The sequence below is a fragment of the Cardiocondyla obscurior genome, linkage group LG02 (genome assembly GCF_019399895.1).
Source record: "Cardiocondyla obscurior isolate alpha-2009 linkage group LG02, Cobs3.1, whole genome shotgun sequence".
In the NCBI taxonomy this organism is placed as follows: domain Eukaryota; kingdom Metazoa; phylum Arthropoda; class Insecta; order Hymenoptera; family Formicidae; genus Cardiocondyla; species Cardiocondyla obscurior.
This window is the reverse complement of record NC_091865.1, coordinates 7,296,140-7,312,080: the sequence shown is the minus strand read 5'-3', so window position 1 is coordinate 7,312,080 and position 15,941 is coordinate 7,296,140. Positions and strand designations below refer to the sequence as shown.

General features: G+C 34.4%; 3 protein-coding genes across 5 annotated transcripts; 1 reads left to right on the top strand and 2 right to left on the bottom strand.

The window, feature by feature from the left end:
* Positions 1-784: 784 nt before the first annotated feature.
* Raptor (regulatory associated protein of MTOR complex 1) lies at positions 785-9,600 on the bottom strand. Of its 2 annotated transcripts, XM_070674650.1 has the most exons (23): positions 9,132-9,600; positions 8,919-9,021; positions 8,405-8,646; positions 8,172-8,318; positions 7,921-8,096; positions 7,767-7,826; positions 7,549-7,649; positions 7,344-7,477; positions 6,829-7,212; positions 6,549-6,623; positions 6,193-6,450; positions 5,965-6,108; positions 5,630-5,888; positions 5,492-5,533; positions 5,137-5,282; positions 4,964-5,061; positions 4,786-4,888; positions 4,457-4,611; positions 4,129-4,299; positions 3,775-4,019; positions 3,440-3,604; positions 3,012-3,294; positions 785-2,834 (listed from the first exon to the last, which is right to left on the bottom strand). In XM_070674650.1, exons 1-23 carry the CDS (start codon positions 9,357-9,359, stop codon positions 2,645-2,647), a joined length of 3,909 nt encoding a protein of 1,302 aa, XP_070530751.1. In that variant the 5' UTR covers positions 9,360-9,600; the 3' UTR covers positions 785-2,644. The 2 variants fall into 2 exon arrangements, with proteins under 2 accessions (XP_070530751.1, XP_070530752.1); XM_070674651.1 differs by lacking the exon at positions 5,492-5,533 and having other exon boundaries at positions 9,132-9,599.
* Positions 9,601-9,823: 223 nt separating this feature from the next.
* LOC139113461 (U5 small nuclear ribonucleoprotein 40 kDa protein) lies at positions 9,824-12,094 on the bottom strand. The gene is made up of 6 exons (XM_070674654.1): positions 11,867-12,094; positions 11,665-11,794; positions 11,277-11,590; positions 10,301-10,573; positions 10,064-10,229; positions 9,824-9,958 (listed from the first exon to the last, which is right to left on the bottom strand). Exons 1-6 carry the CDS (start codon positions 11,978-11,980, stop codon positions 9,906-9,908), a joined length of 1,050 nt encoding a protein of 349 aa, XP_070530755.1. The 5' UTR covers positions 11,981-12,094; the 3' UTR covers positions 9,824-9,905.
* A 556-nt stretch (positions 12,095-12,650) lies between these two features.
* Pig-a (phosphatidylinositol glycan anchor biosynthesis class A) lies at positions 12,651-15,888 on the top strand. 2 transcript variants are annotated; one of them, XM_070674759.1, is made up of 9 exons: positions 12,651-12,795; positions 12,885-13,055; positions 13,132-13,362; positions 13,454-13,610; positions 13,939-14,118; positions 14,179-14,413; positions 14,496-14,793; positions 14,912-15,272; positions 15,521-15,888. In XM_070674759.1, exons 3-9 carry the CDS (start codon positions 13,337-13,339, stop codon positions 15,590-15,592), a joined length of 1,329 nt encoding a protein of 442 aa, XP_070530860.1. In that variant the 5' UTR covers positions 12,651-12,795; positions 12,885-13,055; positions 13,132-13,336; the 3' UTR covers positions 15,593-15,888. The 2 variants fall into 2 exon arrangements, with proteins under 2 accessions (XP_070530860.1, XP_070530861.1); XM_070674760.1 differs by lacking the exons at positions 12,651-12,795; positions 12,885-13,055 and having other exon boundaries at positions 13,066-13,362.
* Positions 15,889-15,941: the final 53 nt, after the last annotated feature.

Here is a 15,941-nt window from a genome sequence, read left to right as displayed (position 1 = left end):
AAGATTACTATCAATTCGCACCACTTCAATGTCGAGTACGTAACAAAAGGATCTTATCGCGACAGCTTTCAAATTGAATCTCATTGTACAGTCGTTTGCAATGTACTTGCGCGAATAGCGATGTCGACGCTTTAACTAATTTACTGACATTTTCGAACATAATCAATTTGATACAAAAACACACACCAGTGAAAATTATAAATTTTATAACATTTGCAAAACTTGTACTTTTTTTTTCTCTCTCTTTTCTGCTAAACGCAATCATTGATCTCAATCTAATCCCACTGATCCCAATCGACGACATTCTTTCGTTTTCCCACTTGTTATCGTGACCTATTATAGTCGCCAACGACTTCCCAAAGTACGGCAAACGTATCAATACCCAATCGTAATAATCCGATCACAAACAAAAATATGATAAGTTAAAAAAAAAAAAAGATTGTTCGCATAATTCATCTACACAAGATCGACGTAACGTGATTATATTGTGTTCATATTTCACTACGAGGTAATTACATAATTACATAAATGTACAATAGAATACAGTGGCAAAATCGTTGATACTTGGCTTCTAGTCGAGTTATCCCCGTAGTCTGAGGATTTTTTACGTAATTATTTATTGCTAACTAACGATATAATAACGGCGCAATCGTCCAGCTGTATACAAAACAGGGTATTTCAACTTCAATTAATTAAAACCACTAACTGAATTTTCGTCGCAAGGCTTTACAAATTAACATTTCTTCACGTAGTTAATAGGATTTTTCTTTAAAATCAATATACGTTTTTGCTATTTTTTTTTTTTTTTTTTTTTTTTTTGTTACAGCAACATTTTCACGACTCGCATACAGCTTAAAATACTACATTACCTAACTAAAGCACAATTTATTTTATTTATTCTCTCTTTTGGTTTAATTATTTGTTATCATTATCGTAATGTAATGTAAAAGATTTAAATTACTTGAAAAAATAAAAATTGTTCGCCGCTAGCGAAAACGGGCGTTAAACAACGGTTTAACAGGCACAGTGGACTCTACTAAGAATAGATACGGCTTATCAAAGGTAAACGCGCAATATATAATGAGAACGCCCAAATTCGTTAGCAGCTAAATATGAAACGGACAAGTCATCTTAATAAAAAAAAAAATAAAAGAGGAACGGAGAAAGGAACGTTTCTTTTCTTTACAATCGACAGCGGGCGATTAAGTACTTCTGGCACTACGTATTGCATCTAAATATATACAATTCTGTGATTCAAACTCTTATAATACCATATGTAAATTCATTGATCCCCATATCACTTAATCGCGCATACCATAGATTACGGCAATGTGTCAATAACAAAACTATTGTTTAATATAAAGATACAAAGGTACCTGTGCACTTCTCGTATTTCTCCCTACGATAAGAATTCCCCCTTACGTATTTTACAATGCACTTATTATTACACTAATATAACCGATTCTTATTCGTACGTAATGTCAACATGCTCTCTTCCTCTCTTTTCACTACTATTCACTAGCTTACAATTAGTAATAATTTGTTTTAGATATTACGCGCTGCAAAGAAACTACAATTTTTTTCCGCCCATGAGTATCGGGACCATTATTTTCTTTGCGAAAACGACAACTTATCGAAAGTGGAACAAAACTCATATTAATAATACGTAATTGCTAAATAATTATAGTATTTAAAATTTTCGTTATACTTAGATAACTAATCCATCGTAGATGCAATATTAAAATATTTTCCAACAATTTTGCCAAGCGCTGTTTATTGAGAATTTATTATTTTTTTTTTTTTTTTTTTTTTTTAATGCGTGAATACTTCTTCCTGGGGTTCTTTCTTTCACGTTCTCGAGAACTTTAGTGACTCCAACGCGTTCCAATGCCTTGACTCTTGTGACGTCAACCGAATTGGAGTGCGTTAGAGTAGATAAAAGCGTGTTGACGCATGCGACGCGAACAGACCCGTTCACATACTTTATAAAAATGCATATAACGCGAGTCATATTTACACAGCCACATCGTGCTAGATTTGGTAATTAAAATATCTTTTTCAGGATTCGTATGGAAATATAAAAGCTTAATTTTAAAGTAGACATTATATGGCACAGTAAATGAGTTTACCTTATCGTACAATTTTCGTAAAGTTTCTCGTTAAAAACATTAATCTTTCTTTCGTCTACACAAACTTGCATAATCTTTTATCACAATCTACATGTATTATTATGCATCAGCATTCTCTGAGACACCAAAGTTCCGTCACTATTTTATGCGTAAAAACCATTCCGAGATCGTTAATCGTATCTTATTCTTTGGTTGCCTCAATATACTTTGGTTAACCACCGTTTTGTCACTTTTATCACAAAAGCTACAAATTATGCTTTCTCTCTATCTTTTGCACCAAGTAACAAGCAAACCATTGATTTTCTAGCGAGATAAAGTAGCAAGAGAAGCTATTTTATCTCTAGTCATATTCCGCACATTTCTCGCCGATATATTCCAGCAAAACATACCTAATTTCGTTGATGTAATGTAACAGCGTTCATATAAGAGCAAACAAAGTAATAACATAATTTGTTTTTCTAAATTTATAATTATAAAATTTTATAAGTATCTTACATAAATTCCGCATCTAGTAGTCATCTACGTGGCTCGTATACCGTGAAAGTACTGTCCACAAAGCCGGCCGCCAAACTTACGCGATATGGATGAAAATTCAGGCAACTTACCGGACTCAGACGTGTACCCATAAATCCTTCGTGAAATTTTATCGTATTGAGATGCTGTCCCATTGTGTTATAGACACTGATGCAATGACTTGTAGTGCCACTAAATCAAAAACACAATTTTCTTTAATTCAAGAAAATTCCAGAAATTGTGAAAATAATAAATAAGAAATTACAACAAATTTTACACAAGTCATGTAGACAAGCTATAGACAATATGTATATTAATAATACTATATAATATAATAATAGTAATAAAGTTAAAATTAATTTTGCTTACCAGGCGAAAACATCAGCTATTTCATGCGCAGTCAACGCTACAATGCCCGGTTGTATTTGAATTGTGCTTATGGAAGAATTTTTTCTCAGATCAAAAATTTTAATATCGCCTGCGGAAGATCCGGTAAATAATTGTGGCTCGGCTCCCTTAGGTTGCCTTAAAAATGCCCCTAATACGCAACCAGTGTGTTCTCTCCAAATCATAACTCTTGCTTCTGCTGGAGGTAATCTTCGGTCCAAGAGTCGAACCGATCCATCACCGCAACCCAATGCCATTAATGAACCTAACAAATTTTGAGTCATGATGCTTATTCTATATTAATATGCGTAAAAAAGAATATATCAAAAATTGCAGAAGAAAAATTAACTCTTTATTCGCCTATTATACCATTATCGAAACATTCACTTTTTAAGAATTAAATAACAAACCTGTGCCGTCAACGTCGATGCATGTAGTACAACAATCGGCGCCTGTTGGAATATCTTGCTTTTTCAACTCAGTTTCCGCATCCCAGAGTCTTACAATGCGGACATCGCCTGTTACAGCTAAAGTGAGAGATTTCTGCTCCCATTTTGTGATAAGTCGTGCTGTTACTGCAAATAGATTTATTAATTACTATTTGCTACGATATGAAATATAATACAAAAATATAAAAATTATTTTTTAGATTAAATAAGATGTTACTGCCGAGTTGTCTAACGATTATAGTTTAAAAACTCTAAAGATAGTTATAAGTCTAAAATATACTTTCTATAATGCGTACCACTAGAAGTCTTGGTTGCGGGTTGCACATCCGCCAGTGCTTGCCAAGCTGTAAGCAAAATTGGATCGCGGCTTATTGTACCATTGTAGTTTTTCCAAACTTGTACGGAACCGTCATCGGACCCCGCCATCAGCAGAGTTAGGTCGTGAGAATTGATAAACTCGAGTGCCGTGATACGTGATTTTGTTCTGTTTCCGTTACTTGTACAATATGTCAATTTTGTGCCTGTCTGATAATCCCATATGCTGAAAAAATTTTCAATAAATTATATTTATTAAAACATCTGTAAACGTTAAGCATTAATTTATTGCATTAGACACAAAATCTTTATTAAATGAAAAATAATATAAATACCCGAAACTATCTTTTAGCGCCACGGCCAAATGTGGTTCGAACGGATGAAAAACTAAAACCTGAGGTGACTGAGAACACCTTGAGTGGCAAATTTGTGATTCTATCTTATTTTGTGGCGCACGTAACTGTTCTTCCTTCGCGTCTTGCCTTTGCTTCGCATTACGTATAAATCTGCAATAATTGTACATAACGTTTTAAGTAAATGCAAAATTTAATATAAACTTATTTTAAAGTTACAGATCCTTCCTTCTCATTTTACTCCTTAACTTTATTATACATGCTTATATTACACGCATACACGTACACACGCGTGTCACACATTTCTTACCGCCATTCTCGTTCAAGATATGGTCTGCTCTCCACATCCTCTATCTCATCTTCTAAACTAACAGGCTGAGCAAATTGCGCACAGCTCCATTCGACAAATTGAGAGGTTGTCAATGGAGTTTTCGCACCTGGTACTTCATCTGTCTCCTCAGATATCTAAGATTTAGAAAAATGATATACAAATTAATTACTTATTACGCTTAAAATATTTTCTTTTTAAATTATTATTATTAACTATTAACTTAAAACATAAAGTTTAAACAATTTACTTTACTGTCTTAAATTGATTAAAAAGTTGAGTTTAAAAAAAGATAAGAAATTGGTTTTTACTGTATTAGGAACAGGTTTTCTCGAGCGACTACTGTGCGGTAGCATTCTCGAAGAACGTAAAAGATCCGTTCCAGGATTGACAGCCGGTGGTGATTCTCCTTTGCTGTTAATACACGAAAAAAAGAGTATTAAACATAAGACAAAAATTATATATAATGCAAAATAGATCTCGATCTACCTTAAATAACCAGTCCGATTTGATGGAGACGGTGGAAGAGATAACGACGAAGAGATTTTCGTTTCAACTACTTCTTTAGGAATGGAAGATGCCTTCACCTGAAATATTCAATAACACCCTATATAACAAAAGCTAGGAAGCAGAGTATTCAGTAAAATGTTAAATAGTAATACCTTATTACGAATGTGATTAGTAACTTTTTGAGACATAGCGCCGACCACCGGATGAGGATCATTGTCCAAATTGCACAATCCATGCCATAACTTCATATATATACTGCCGTAGGTGAGACTGGGTACATTCCCAAGAGAGCCATGACCTGCGATGAACAATTCAATAGAACTTACAAAAAATGATGTTACGACAGTTATCACAAAGATTTATTTTACTAAAAAAAAAAAAAAAAAACTATTATTGTTGTATAGAAAGCTTGTGCAAAATGGCACTCTATCGATGGAAAAGGCACATTTGTGAAAACAAAAGCGTTAACTATGTATGAACATGCAAGGAACTTCCAATTATTATTACCAAGTGACTCGCAAGGTTTCCTCACGAACTCCCAATTATTACCTAACACACGAAAGAATCAATGCAAATAACAGTTCGATCTAACGCTAAAAGTATTAATTGATTTTTGAACTCTTCTCGTAAACGGCCATTACTTACCTAAACTGCTAATGGACGACGAAGACGATACTCTTTTGATGCGGTCCTGCGGTCCAAACCCATCGGTCGTATCTACAGTGTACGTATTATTAGGAGACAACATTTTCAATCTGTCGCGAGAACTAATGCGTCTCATACCGCTGACTGGAGATAAGGTTTCTACAATGAGGTCCTTTCGACTGTTCTCCTCGGCCATGGCTAGTGTGACGAAGGAATTTTCAAAATGCAGCACCATCCATTGAAGAGCCACAACTAATTCCTGTACAAACAATTTCATAGAAAGCTGTCAATAATTTGGTAATGTTTAGCAATTTTATATTGCAATCTCAACTTACTTTTCTAACTAATGGACACATGTCATGGGAAATTGTATTTATAAGTGTCATAGCTATAATTTGATCGATATTATTCGCGTGCTCGCTTCTAGTCGTGACACTGTTTATAAATGTGCCTAATGCATACACGCTAGCTGCCCGAACCTGTATCAAGCAATACATTATTTAAAACTTCAAAATTTTACAATTTCACAAATATATACGTAATTATATAATTTAAAGTCATACCTCTGGAACGGGATCTTTGAGTAAAATAAATAATTTTTCATGAGCAATATCCCTGACGCCACACCATCTGGCCTTATCAAAATTATGCCAAAGCCGTGCTAGGCACAAGCAAAGCCATTGCCGTAGCAAATAATTTGTGTCTCCTAATTGTTCTAAGCATATTGAAACAAGATTGCCTTGATTTGCGGCCACTTGACCCGGCCGATAATCGTTTACAATACTGGCCAATACAAAGGCAGCTAATGTTCGATGCTCACTCTGTAATTATTATTAAACATACCTCGATTACAAGAAACTTTAATCATGATAAATATAATAGATATAGCGAATAAAATTAAATAAAATATATAAATTACCGGAATAGAAGTATCCTGTAATACGGATAAAAAGTATTTGTGACCGCCATCACGCACAAGATCTGCTTGACAAGTCTGTAATTAAGAGTTATATATAAAATTAAAATTATATACATATAACACATACATCGATATACTGAATATCACACATAAAGTTATCATGTTTAAAAATCTTAGAGATAATGTAAAATCATAAAAAAAAAAAAAAAATATCTATTACTCCAAAATTATTCTCTTGTTGCATTATATATGTATAGTAAGTAATGCATACAGAACTTACATTGTCAACTGCTAAAATTTTTGCCCATATAAAAACAAGCAGAGGTCGTAGTTCTCTGGCATTACTTTGTAATAATTTTAGTACGTATGGAAAGATGCCAACACTAAGTGCTAAATTGACAGCCCACGGTCCAAGATCGAGAAAGCGACCTAGTAGCTCTAACGCTCTCAGTCTATGAACCTGACTCAATAACACTTGGAGAACAATTGGAAGCTGTTCCGGTGGACTGCGGTTTTTTGAACCTAAATTGAGCCATACTTGGAAGGCTGTGAGCTGATCTTCAAAAAATGACGAGTGCACGTATCGATCTTCGTTTTCCAAAACCGTTGGTAATTGTGCCAGGCATAAATCAAGCGCCATGTCCCAAGCTTGCCACATACGATGCTAAAAAGATAAAAGAGAGAAAATATTTTATCGTTAAAATTAAAAGCAAGTTACAGTAATTTAAAATTTAAACAGGCTTAAACATTATAATAAAGAAATGTTTTAAATGTACAGATAATAAATTAATTTACTTGATAAGTTGGTGGCAATTTCGGGGAAGAAACTGGCGTACAATCATAAGATCGAAGTATCCTTTCCGCAAGTAAAAAATTTCTAAAGAGACTGGCAACTAATAAGTCTTGTCTAAATAATCTTTGAAATAAATCTATAAATAAAACATTTTTATAATTATTTTAGTTACTTTTATTTTACAATAAACTTGTGTAAATTTATTACCTCTCGGTAAAGTATTCCATGCTATCGTGTCAGTAATAGCAGTAAATATCCAATTAAGTTCGCCCAGCATTGTTCTCCTGTCGGTTAATTGTCCAGGAATTCTAGACAATATACATATACAATGTTAAAAATCAATTAAAAATAAAAAAAAATAAACAATTATATATAATTTATATACAAAACAATAAAATTAAAAAAAAGACTATATATAATCTTACTTGTCAATGAGATCGAGCGATATGTTGGGAACTAATTTAGATGTAGGCTGCATGGCAAACCTATATAAAACAAAAAAAATATATATCTGTGTCTGTTGAATATACGATAACTTTTTTTTTTACGCAAATTTACATTTGCCTAAAAAATTCTTACCAGCGTATTGCAATTTTTATAGGTGTAGTAAGACACGATGTAAATATATCCGCGGGTAGATTTGGATTCATAGGTAAAATCTGATTAGCTGCACATGCTGCTAATTGGATACAATTTTTGTAACATGGTATCGCAGGACACGCGACTCCTGTTGTGCGATTTTGTTGCTTTTCCATCTATAACGAATAATTTCATAGATTAAATATTCATATTATTTCACCGCATTATAATTTCGTAAAATTTTTTTTTACCTCATACTCTTTTTCATGTTGGTCGGCAAATTGCTGAAAAGATTCTACTATAATACCTGCATTGGAACAATCGTATACATAAATACTAGGTGCACCCATCCAAGTTTGCAGGTCATACACTGACAATGGAATGTATTGTGTATATGTCTATAAAAATAGAACAATGTTAGCACAAACATTTTACATACAATAGGCATAAATTCCTTTATTTATATCAAAAATCATATACTAACTCTGTTAAATACCCATATTTCACCATTAGTAGTAGGTTTGGGCACTCCATGACCGTTATAGTGAAACAAAACTCTTTCTTCTTTGGCATTTCGTCTTAAAGATGTACATAACTTTTTAACTTCTTCAACAGTTGGATCTAAACTTTGCTTGTAACGAGCTCTTGGTTGCCATCGTTCATATTGCTTTTGCAAATTTGAACCTATAGTTTCAAGAGCTTTCTGAGGACTTACTGACAAAGGATCTGAAAAATAAATAATTTTGACTATTTTTGCATTCAAATTTATAAAATTTTTTAATATAAAATTTATAAAATATAAAAAGCTATACTTGATAATTGTTTAAATAATATTGTTATATGTAAACTTGTTTAAACTGCATTATTTAATTATTATTATATTGTAGCATTGTGTACATCATAACCAAATTGATATATTTCAAGTAACTGACTTTAACGTTTCAAATATACACGAAGAAAGACGCAAATATAAATAAACTATATCTAAATTTAGCTACCTATCCAACATTCTAAACGAGCACATGGCTGTGTTTTGACGATATCTGGAGGGTCGACGCCAACGTTCAGGCACAATACCAGAGCGACGCTAACTGTTTTCATCTGAAAAAAAAACGAACGTTCGATGAATCTTTCATAATAACGGCAATTTTTTGAAACCTACAATTTAGACAAAGTTTTAACCTTTAAAAATTGCAAGCGTGCATACGTACCCGCTCCTTCATTCGCCAGGTTTGGCTGATACAATTGACATATTCGATCGTGGCATTGTGACGAGGTTTGCAAAATGCTAGCTGCATCTGCCAATCTTCCTCGTCGCCGGCGCGCCTGACTACATTGTACTGTGAAGCCGACGACGAGGCTGGCGACGTGGACGACGCCGGCGAAGTCGGCGAGGACGCCTCGTGGCACGACTTCATTCTAGCATAGCTGACTGACATCGTGGTCGTCGTGTCACGGCCACGTAGCACCAGGTGCGGAAGACGTGTCCTCGATGTACTTACCGCGGCTGCAACGGCAGGCAAGCAAACGAACCTCGAGGTATACGAACGATGTGCGTCACCAAATCTTTACAATACAACCGCGTTGTGAAAGCACCCCGATAGGGCGAGACTAGCACTTGGGTGCGAATTTACCGCACAAGTCGCCATCATCCAATTGTAGCACGGTTGTGCAGGAGGGAATGTAAAGGCTGGGGGCGAGAACTCGGGGGAGGAGGGGATAATGTACGGAAAGGTGTGTGTAAAGATAGTGGTGGTTCGTAGCGGACTTTATTGAAACTTAAACCGTGAAAACGTTAGTAGTCTTCACCGTCGGTAATCTCCAATTCCATCGGAACACTGTTATACATCGGAGAGGAATAATGCTACTTGGAAAAAGAAACAAATAAGAAAATTACCTATACTTAATATATAAAATCATTTTTCTTTTTTTCTATTCCTTTTCTTACAAGTACGACGATATAATAAGTATGAGATCTATGTCTGTTATGCTTCAATTTCACCCAAGTAGATTTGCTTGTCGCTAGATCCCGAGCACACTAAAAAAAAATACATTGTTATTTATCCAAATATATTTAAAAAAAAAAAAAAAAAAAACTTACATTATTTGTATGAAACTTTATCTTATAATAAAGCTAGCTTACCTATGGGTTCCTTCGGGTGGAAATCGATATCGTTTACAGATCCATTGTGTCCTGGTAATTTGTACAATATTCTACGACTCGTGGTATCCCAGATGTAATGAAATCGGTCTGACGATCCGGCTGACACTTTACTACCATCCGGTGACCATGCACACCTCAGAAGATTCTAAAATGAACAATTTAATTTGTTGTAATTACAATAAACAGTTTATTGTTGGCAAATTGTTGAATAAAAACCTTTTCAAAGTTATGTTGGTGTCCAGATAATATTTTCACGCAACGTTCATAAGGCGCAAATGGTCGTACGTCCCATATTTTCAGTGTGTTATCCATTGCATTAGAAAGTATGTAAGATCCATCAGGACTGAGACTCAATCCGGTGATGGTATCGGTGTGCCCTTTCAATTTATAGAGTACTGCGTTTTTTCGAAGATCCCAAACTTTTATGTCATTATCGATACCGCCACTAATTACTTGTTCAGCAGTATCATTGAATGTCACTGCAGTAACCTAAAAATGTTAACAAAAAATTAGCAATTTTTACTTTTACTATTTACATCAGCGCTCGGAATTAGTAGCCCAGTTCGGCCGATTTCTGATTGTCTCCGCGTTCGGTCCCCCACTATCGCTCGAAGCTCGACGGCCGGCTGCCGATCGTCCGGGAGACGCTTTAACTTAGGAACGTTTCTATTTATATTCACGTTAGAATCATACACTTTATTAAATAATTAATAAAATTCTTTTTTTTAATTAATAATTTATATAATTACATATTACTAATTTCGTATTATTAACATTTTTATTATTTTAATAATTATTTTACTGTGTAGCCGAGTTTCATACATATAAAAATGTATTTTAATATATATAATTTTATATGTTTGAAACTCGGTTACACAGTAATTTAATAAAAATAATAAAAATAATAATACGAAATTAGTAATATGTACGTAATTGTTATTAATTAAGAAAAAAAATTTAATAATTATTTATTAAAGTGTATAATTCTAACGTGAATATAAATACGAACGCTTCTGAGTTAAAGCGTCTCCCGGGCGATCGTCAGCCGGCCGTCGAGCTTCGAGCGATCGGCAGCCGGCCGTCGAGCTTCCAGCGATAGTGGGGGACAAAACGTGGAGACAATCAGAAATCGGCCGAACTAAGCTATTAATTCCGAGCGCTGATTTACATTATTCAATCATACATAAAATACCTGATAAGTATTGTTCAATGTGTAGCATTGACCGCGTTTTCTAGGATCCCAAATGCGTATTGTACTGTCATCACTGCCTGAGCAAAGAAGTGTAGGACCTCTTCGTGCTCCTGATACAGAATTCACAAATGAAGTATGACCCTTCAGTTTCTTAATTCGCGTCCCAGCTATTATATCCCATAAACCCAGAGTCATGTCTGTACTGGCTGTATACAAGTGATTGCCATCTGGACTGAAGTGCAATTCCATCACTGCTCCACTGTGTCCAGTCATAATGCCAATATTTTCACATTCTCCATAGACGTTCCAGATAACTGTAAAAATACGATACTTAAGTTAAGAGTTACATGTAAATTTATTAAAATAGCTTTTTGCATAACAAGCATACAAATTTGCCGATCGAATCCTGTAGACACCAGATACTGTCCCTCAGGATGAAATTCTATACAGAAAATATCTCCTTGGTGTCCTTCGAGTAGCATTATCATAGACATCAAGGAGGACGTCCGCGGTGGGCCCTATAAAATTTAATTATTATATTTTTCTGCGAGAGAGGAACACATTTATATCGGAGGTTAGATTATGCTTACACTTTGAACGACCGCTTTTTCTCTGCTGCTAAAGACGACTTCATTTTTGGTCCTTTTCGAAGCGGGTACCAGCGCCAAAATATCGTCTCCTTTCCTCTTGTCTAAGATTGGCATATTAACAGAATATCAGTTCAAAAGCAATTTAATTATTTCGTTCGGCGTTTTGAGACAACACGTACTAGCAACAGCAAAGATTGGTTAATTTCTAGAAAATCCGCTACGAGCCCGCCACCATCCACAATCAGTAGTACACTCACTGTCAGAAATGGCATTCGTGGTGCTACGACGGCGGCTAGCGTACGTGATCGTGGCGTGGGGTGCGTCGAATCTCACACGAAGCACGCGCGCACATGTGTCGCGGAGCACCGGTCACATAGGACTGTGAGGGTACGCGGCCTCTCCCTACTACATCTCCCCACACTCGGCGGCCGAGAGTGGGGGAAGTCACGTACGCCAGCCGCCGTCACCGCTCGTCGCAGCAAATGCCATATCTGCTTTTCAGTGTACGAGCGTGTACTTTATAAAGCATTTTTATTATCTCCTTTGTTTACTTTGATTATGTCTTTATAAATTTCCATTCTACTCTTTAGATAGTTCCTTTTGCTTAAATTAAGCCAATGCCATCTATTGTACGCGCTAATTAGCCAAACAAACTAAATTCAAAGGCTATCTTATAACATATATTATAACATTTTATTAAACAATTAAAAAAAAAAAAAAAAATTAGTAGTACGAGTCAACGTGCATCGTATACGGCCAGAAGGTCGGATATTTCAGTAGTTTGTGAAATAAAGTGAAATGAGGCAAAATACAGCAAGAAAAAGAAATTAAATTAAATTAATAAATAATTTATACCGCGGATAATATTAATCGACAGCAAATTTCTCAGATTGAAGGAAATTCAGTGGTATAGATAACTTAATCATAAAGTAAATCAGATATTAATTAATTATTTTTTTCTAATAAAATTTCTAAATACTTTTCTTACTTTATACACTTGTCTTTTAACGTATTATAGGTACTGATGAAAGTCAACCGACGCCAAGTCAGACGTCCGCATTTTTTCAGGAAATAAAAAGTGGACTCAATTAGAACGATCTAAAACTTGAGGATTAATCTCTAATCCTGCCCTATTTTTGGCCTCGTTCTTTTAGAGTGAACGGATCAGCTGTCACATATTCAGGGCCAAGTAATTTCAAGCCTTCGTCGCGGTTGAGGTTAGAATTCTTCAAAGTAATCACGTCATCGCGTCTGGCTGTTCGCAGGGAATACATTGCTCGCCCACTAATGTTTATAATCGGGACAAGTTGATTAGAAATGCACCTACGTTATCGGAGACAAGACAAAGTGCATTGTGATGAGATCGTAGCTGGACAACCGAGTGGGAACGGCGGGCGTGCCTAGCGATGATACGGCGAATTTACGGTCGTATTAGATCCAGTATCTCGTGAATCATGCACGGGCGCGAAGATGAGCGGTGCAAAACACAAAATATGGTTCGTACAGTGCCTTTGTATTCGTTTTTTTTTAAATTTATAATAAAATATTTTTGTATCTTTTATGGCTTATGGATTTAATTTTATGTAGCATGGTCTCGGATTTTTTCTATCCGAATATGGGTGGTGTCGAAGAGCACATCTTCAACCTGTCCCAATGCCTCCTGGAACATGGGCACAAAGTAGTAATACTCACTCATTCTTATGGGGATAGAGTAGGAATAAGATACATGACAAATGGTTTGAAAGTACATTTCATGTTTAATCATTTTATTATATTTTAAATCAAGCCTGAGCAACACCTTGCTCAGAAAATTAAGAGAGGAAAATAGGAAAAAAATAACCAAAGATGAATATGAAAGCAAGAGTATAGACTGACTTGGATTGTTAGATTATTGTCTATTATTAAAAAAGAGGTAAAGAGAAAATTAAAAAAAAAAAAAATATTTTTTTTTATTTTCTCTTTACTTTTATAAAAATGACATAGTTTAAGTTGAGGAGTAAAGTGTTATTCAAGCTTGTTTAAAATAGTCATATTTTTTTATTTGTTTAATATATTTGCATCTTTAATTTAAGGTATATTATATCCCTGTCAAAGTCTTCTACAACCAATGTGTTCTTCCAACAATGATATGCTCTCTTCCACTTATAAGATATATCTTTATAAGAGAGGATATACAGATAATTCATGGCCATTCTGCATTCTCTGCTTTAGCCCACGAAGGGATGTTAATCGGTAGATTAATGGGACTGAAAGTAAGTCTTAATTATATTAAGGCTAGACCTGGCGCAAAATAACTAACTTTCTTTTTGTAGACTGTATTCACGGATCATTCTCTTTTTGGTTTTGCCGATGCATCTGCTATTTTAACAAATAAATTTTTGGAAATATCCCTAGTTGATTGCGATCATTGTATATGCGTATCTCATACTGGAAAAGAAAATACAGTATTACGAGCCAAAGTGCAAAAGGAAAAAGTTTCAGTTATCCCAAATGCTGTTGATACTACATTATTTACGCCCGATGTCAGTAAACGGAACAACGATTTTAGTAAGTTCAAACTTTGAAATTCTTTTAAATTGTATTAGAAAACCATCATTTTAATCGTTAATAATGTAATCGTAAATTTCAGTTACCATAGTAATAATATCGCGATTAGTGTATAGAAAGGGTGTTGACCTTCTAGCCCATATAATTCCTGAGATCTGTTCACGTTATAAAAATGTACAGTTTTTGATTGGTGGAGATGGTCCAAAAAGGTGGCTCATAGAAGAAGTGCGGGAGAGAAATCTACTGCAACACAGAGTTACCTTGTTAGGCAGTTTAGAACATTCCCAAGTTAAACATGTTCTGAATAAAGGTCACATTTTCCTGAATACAAGTCTGACGGAAGCTTATTGTATGGCTATAGTAGAGGCAGCCTCTTGTGGGTACGCGCAACATTTACCTTTTTATTTGATTTATGAAATCTAAAATTAATTTGGATTATATATTTTTTATTAATAAAATTGTCAAGTAATAAAAAAAAAAAAAAAAATTATTTTACAGTTTGCAAGTAGTATCAACGAAAGTTGGAGGTATTCCGGAAGTTTTACCGCCGGATATGATTTACCTCGTGGAACCCACTGTACCTGCATTAATTAAAGGACTGGAGATGGCTATAGTGGATTATAAAAAGGGCAATGTTGAATGCCCTTTCGAGATGCATAGGAGAATAGGTGTATATTACAATTGGTTCAACATCACCAAACGTACAGAAATAGTTTATAATCTAGTGAAATGTGAAGCGAAAAGAAATCTAGGACAACGATTAGCTAGTCAAATACAAAGCGGTGTATTGGCCTACTTGCTCGTTGTGTCGTTGTGCTATATAATACTACAGGTTCTGGAATTTCTCGTCCCAAGAAAGGTAATGCAAAAATTATAATCACCTAACTTATATGCATGTATTCTAATACTTTAATATTTTGTATTATGCTTTTTAATATTATGTATAAGTAAAACTTTTTTATCATTGTTTTTTTTTCCATTTCGTTAACTTAAGTATCTAATTTTTACATTTTTTAATTGTTTATTTGACGCATATCTAATATGCATATCGAAAAAAATCTCCGTTCATAAATAAATATATACATACATATATAAATAAATTTTCAGTATATCGACATTGCGCGAGATTACAGCGATATTCACATTGTACCATCCAACGGGAAAGGAAAAGAAGATTAACTATTATTACAGAAGCTTGAAATGTAAATTTCTCAATGTGTTCGAATAATTTATTCTATATGTTGGAAACATTCCAGAAAACTTCGTTTTCTGTAAATTTATTGTTAAACAATTGTAGTATATCCTCGCGTAAGAAGACCAATCATTGTTGCATTTACTGGAAAATTTTTAAAGAAATATAATTATATACATATGTAATGTATGATAGATATTGTACACAGAGATAACAATGCATAAAAGTACAAATATCATGATATTTATACGTATCGTGAAGACGTATGTAATTACAACTGAAAGACGACTGTTTATAATAACTTTATTTAATATACCTTGCTTTCGCTTGCACGAT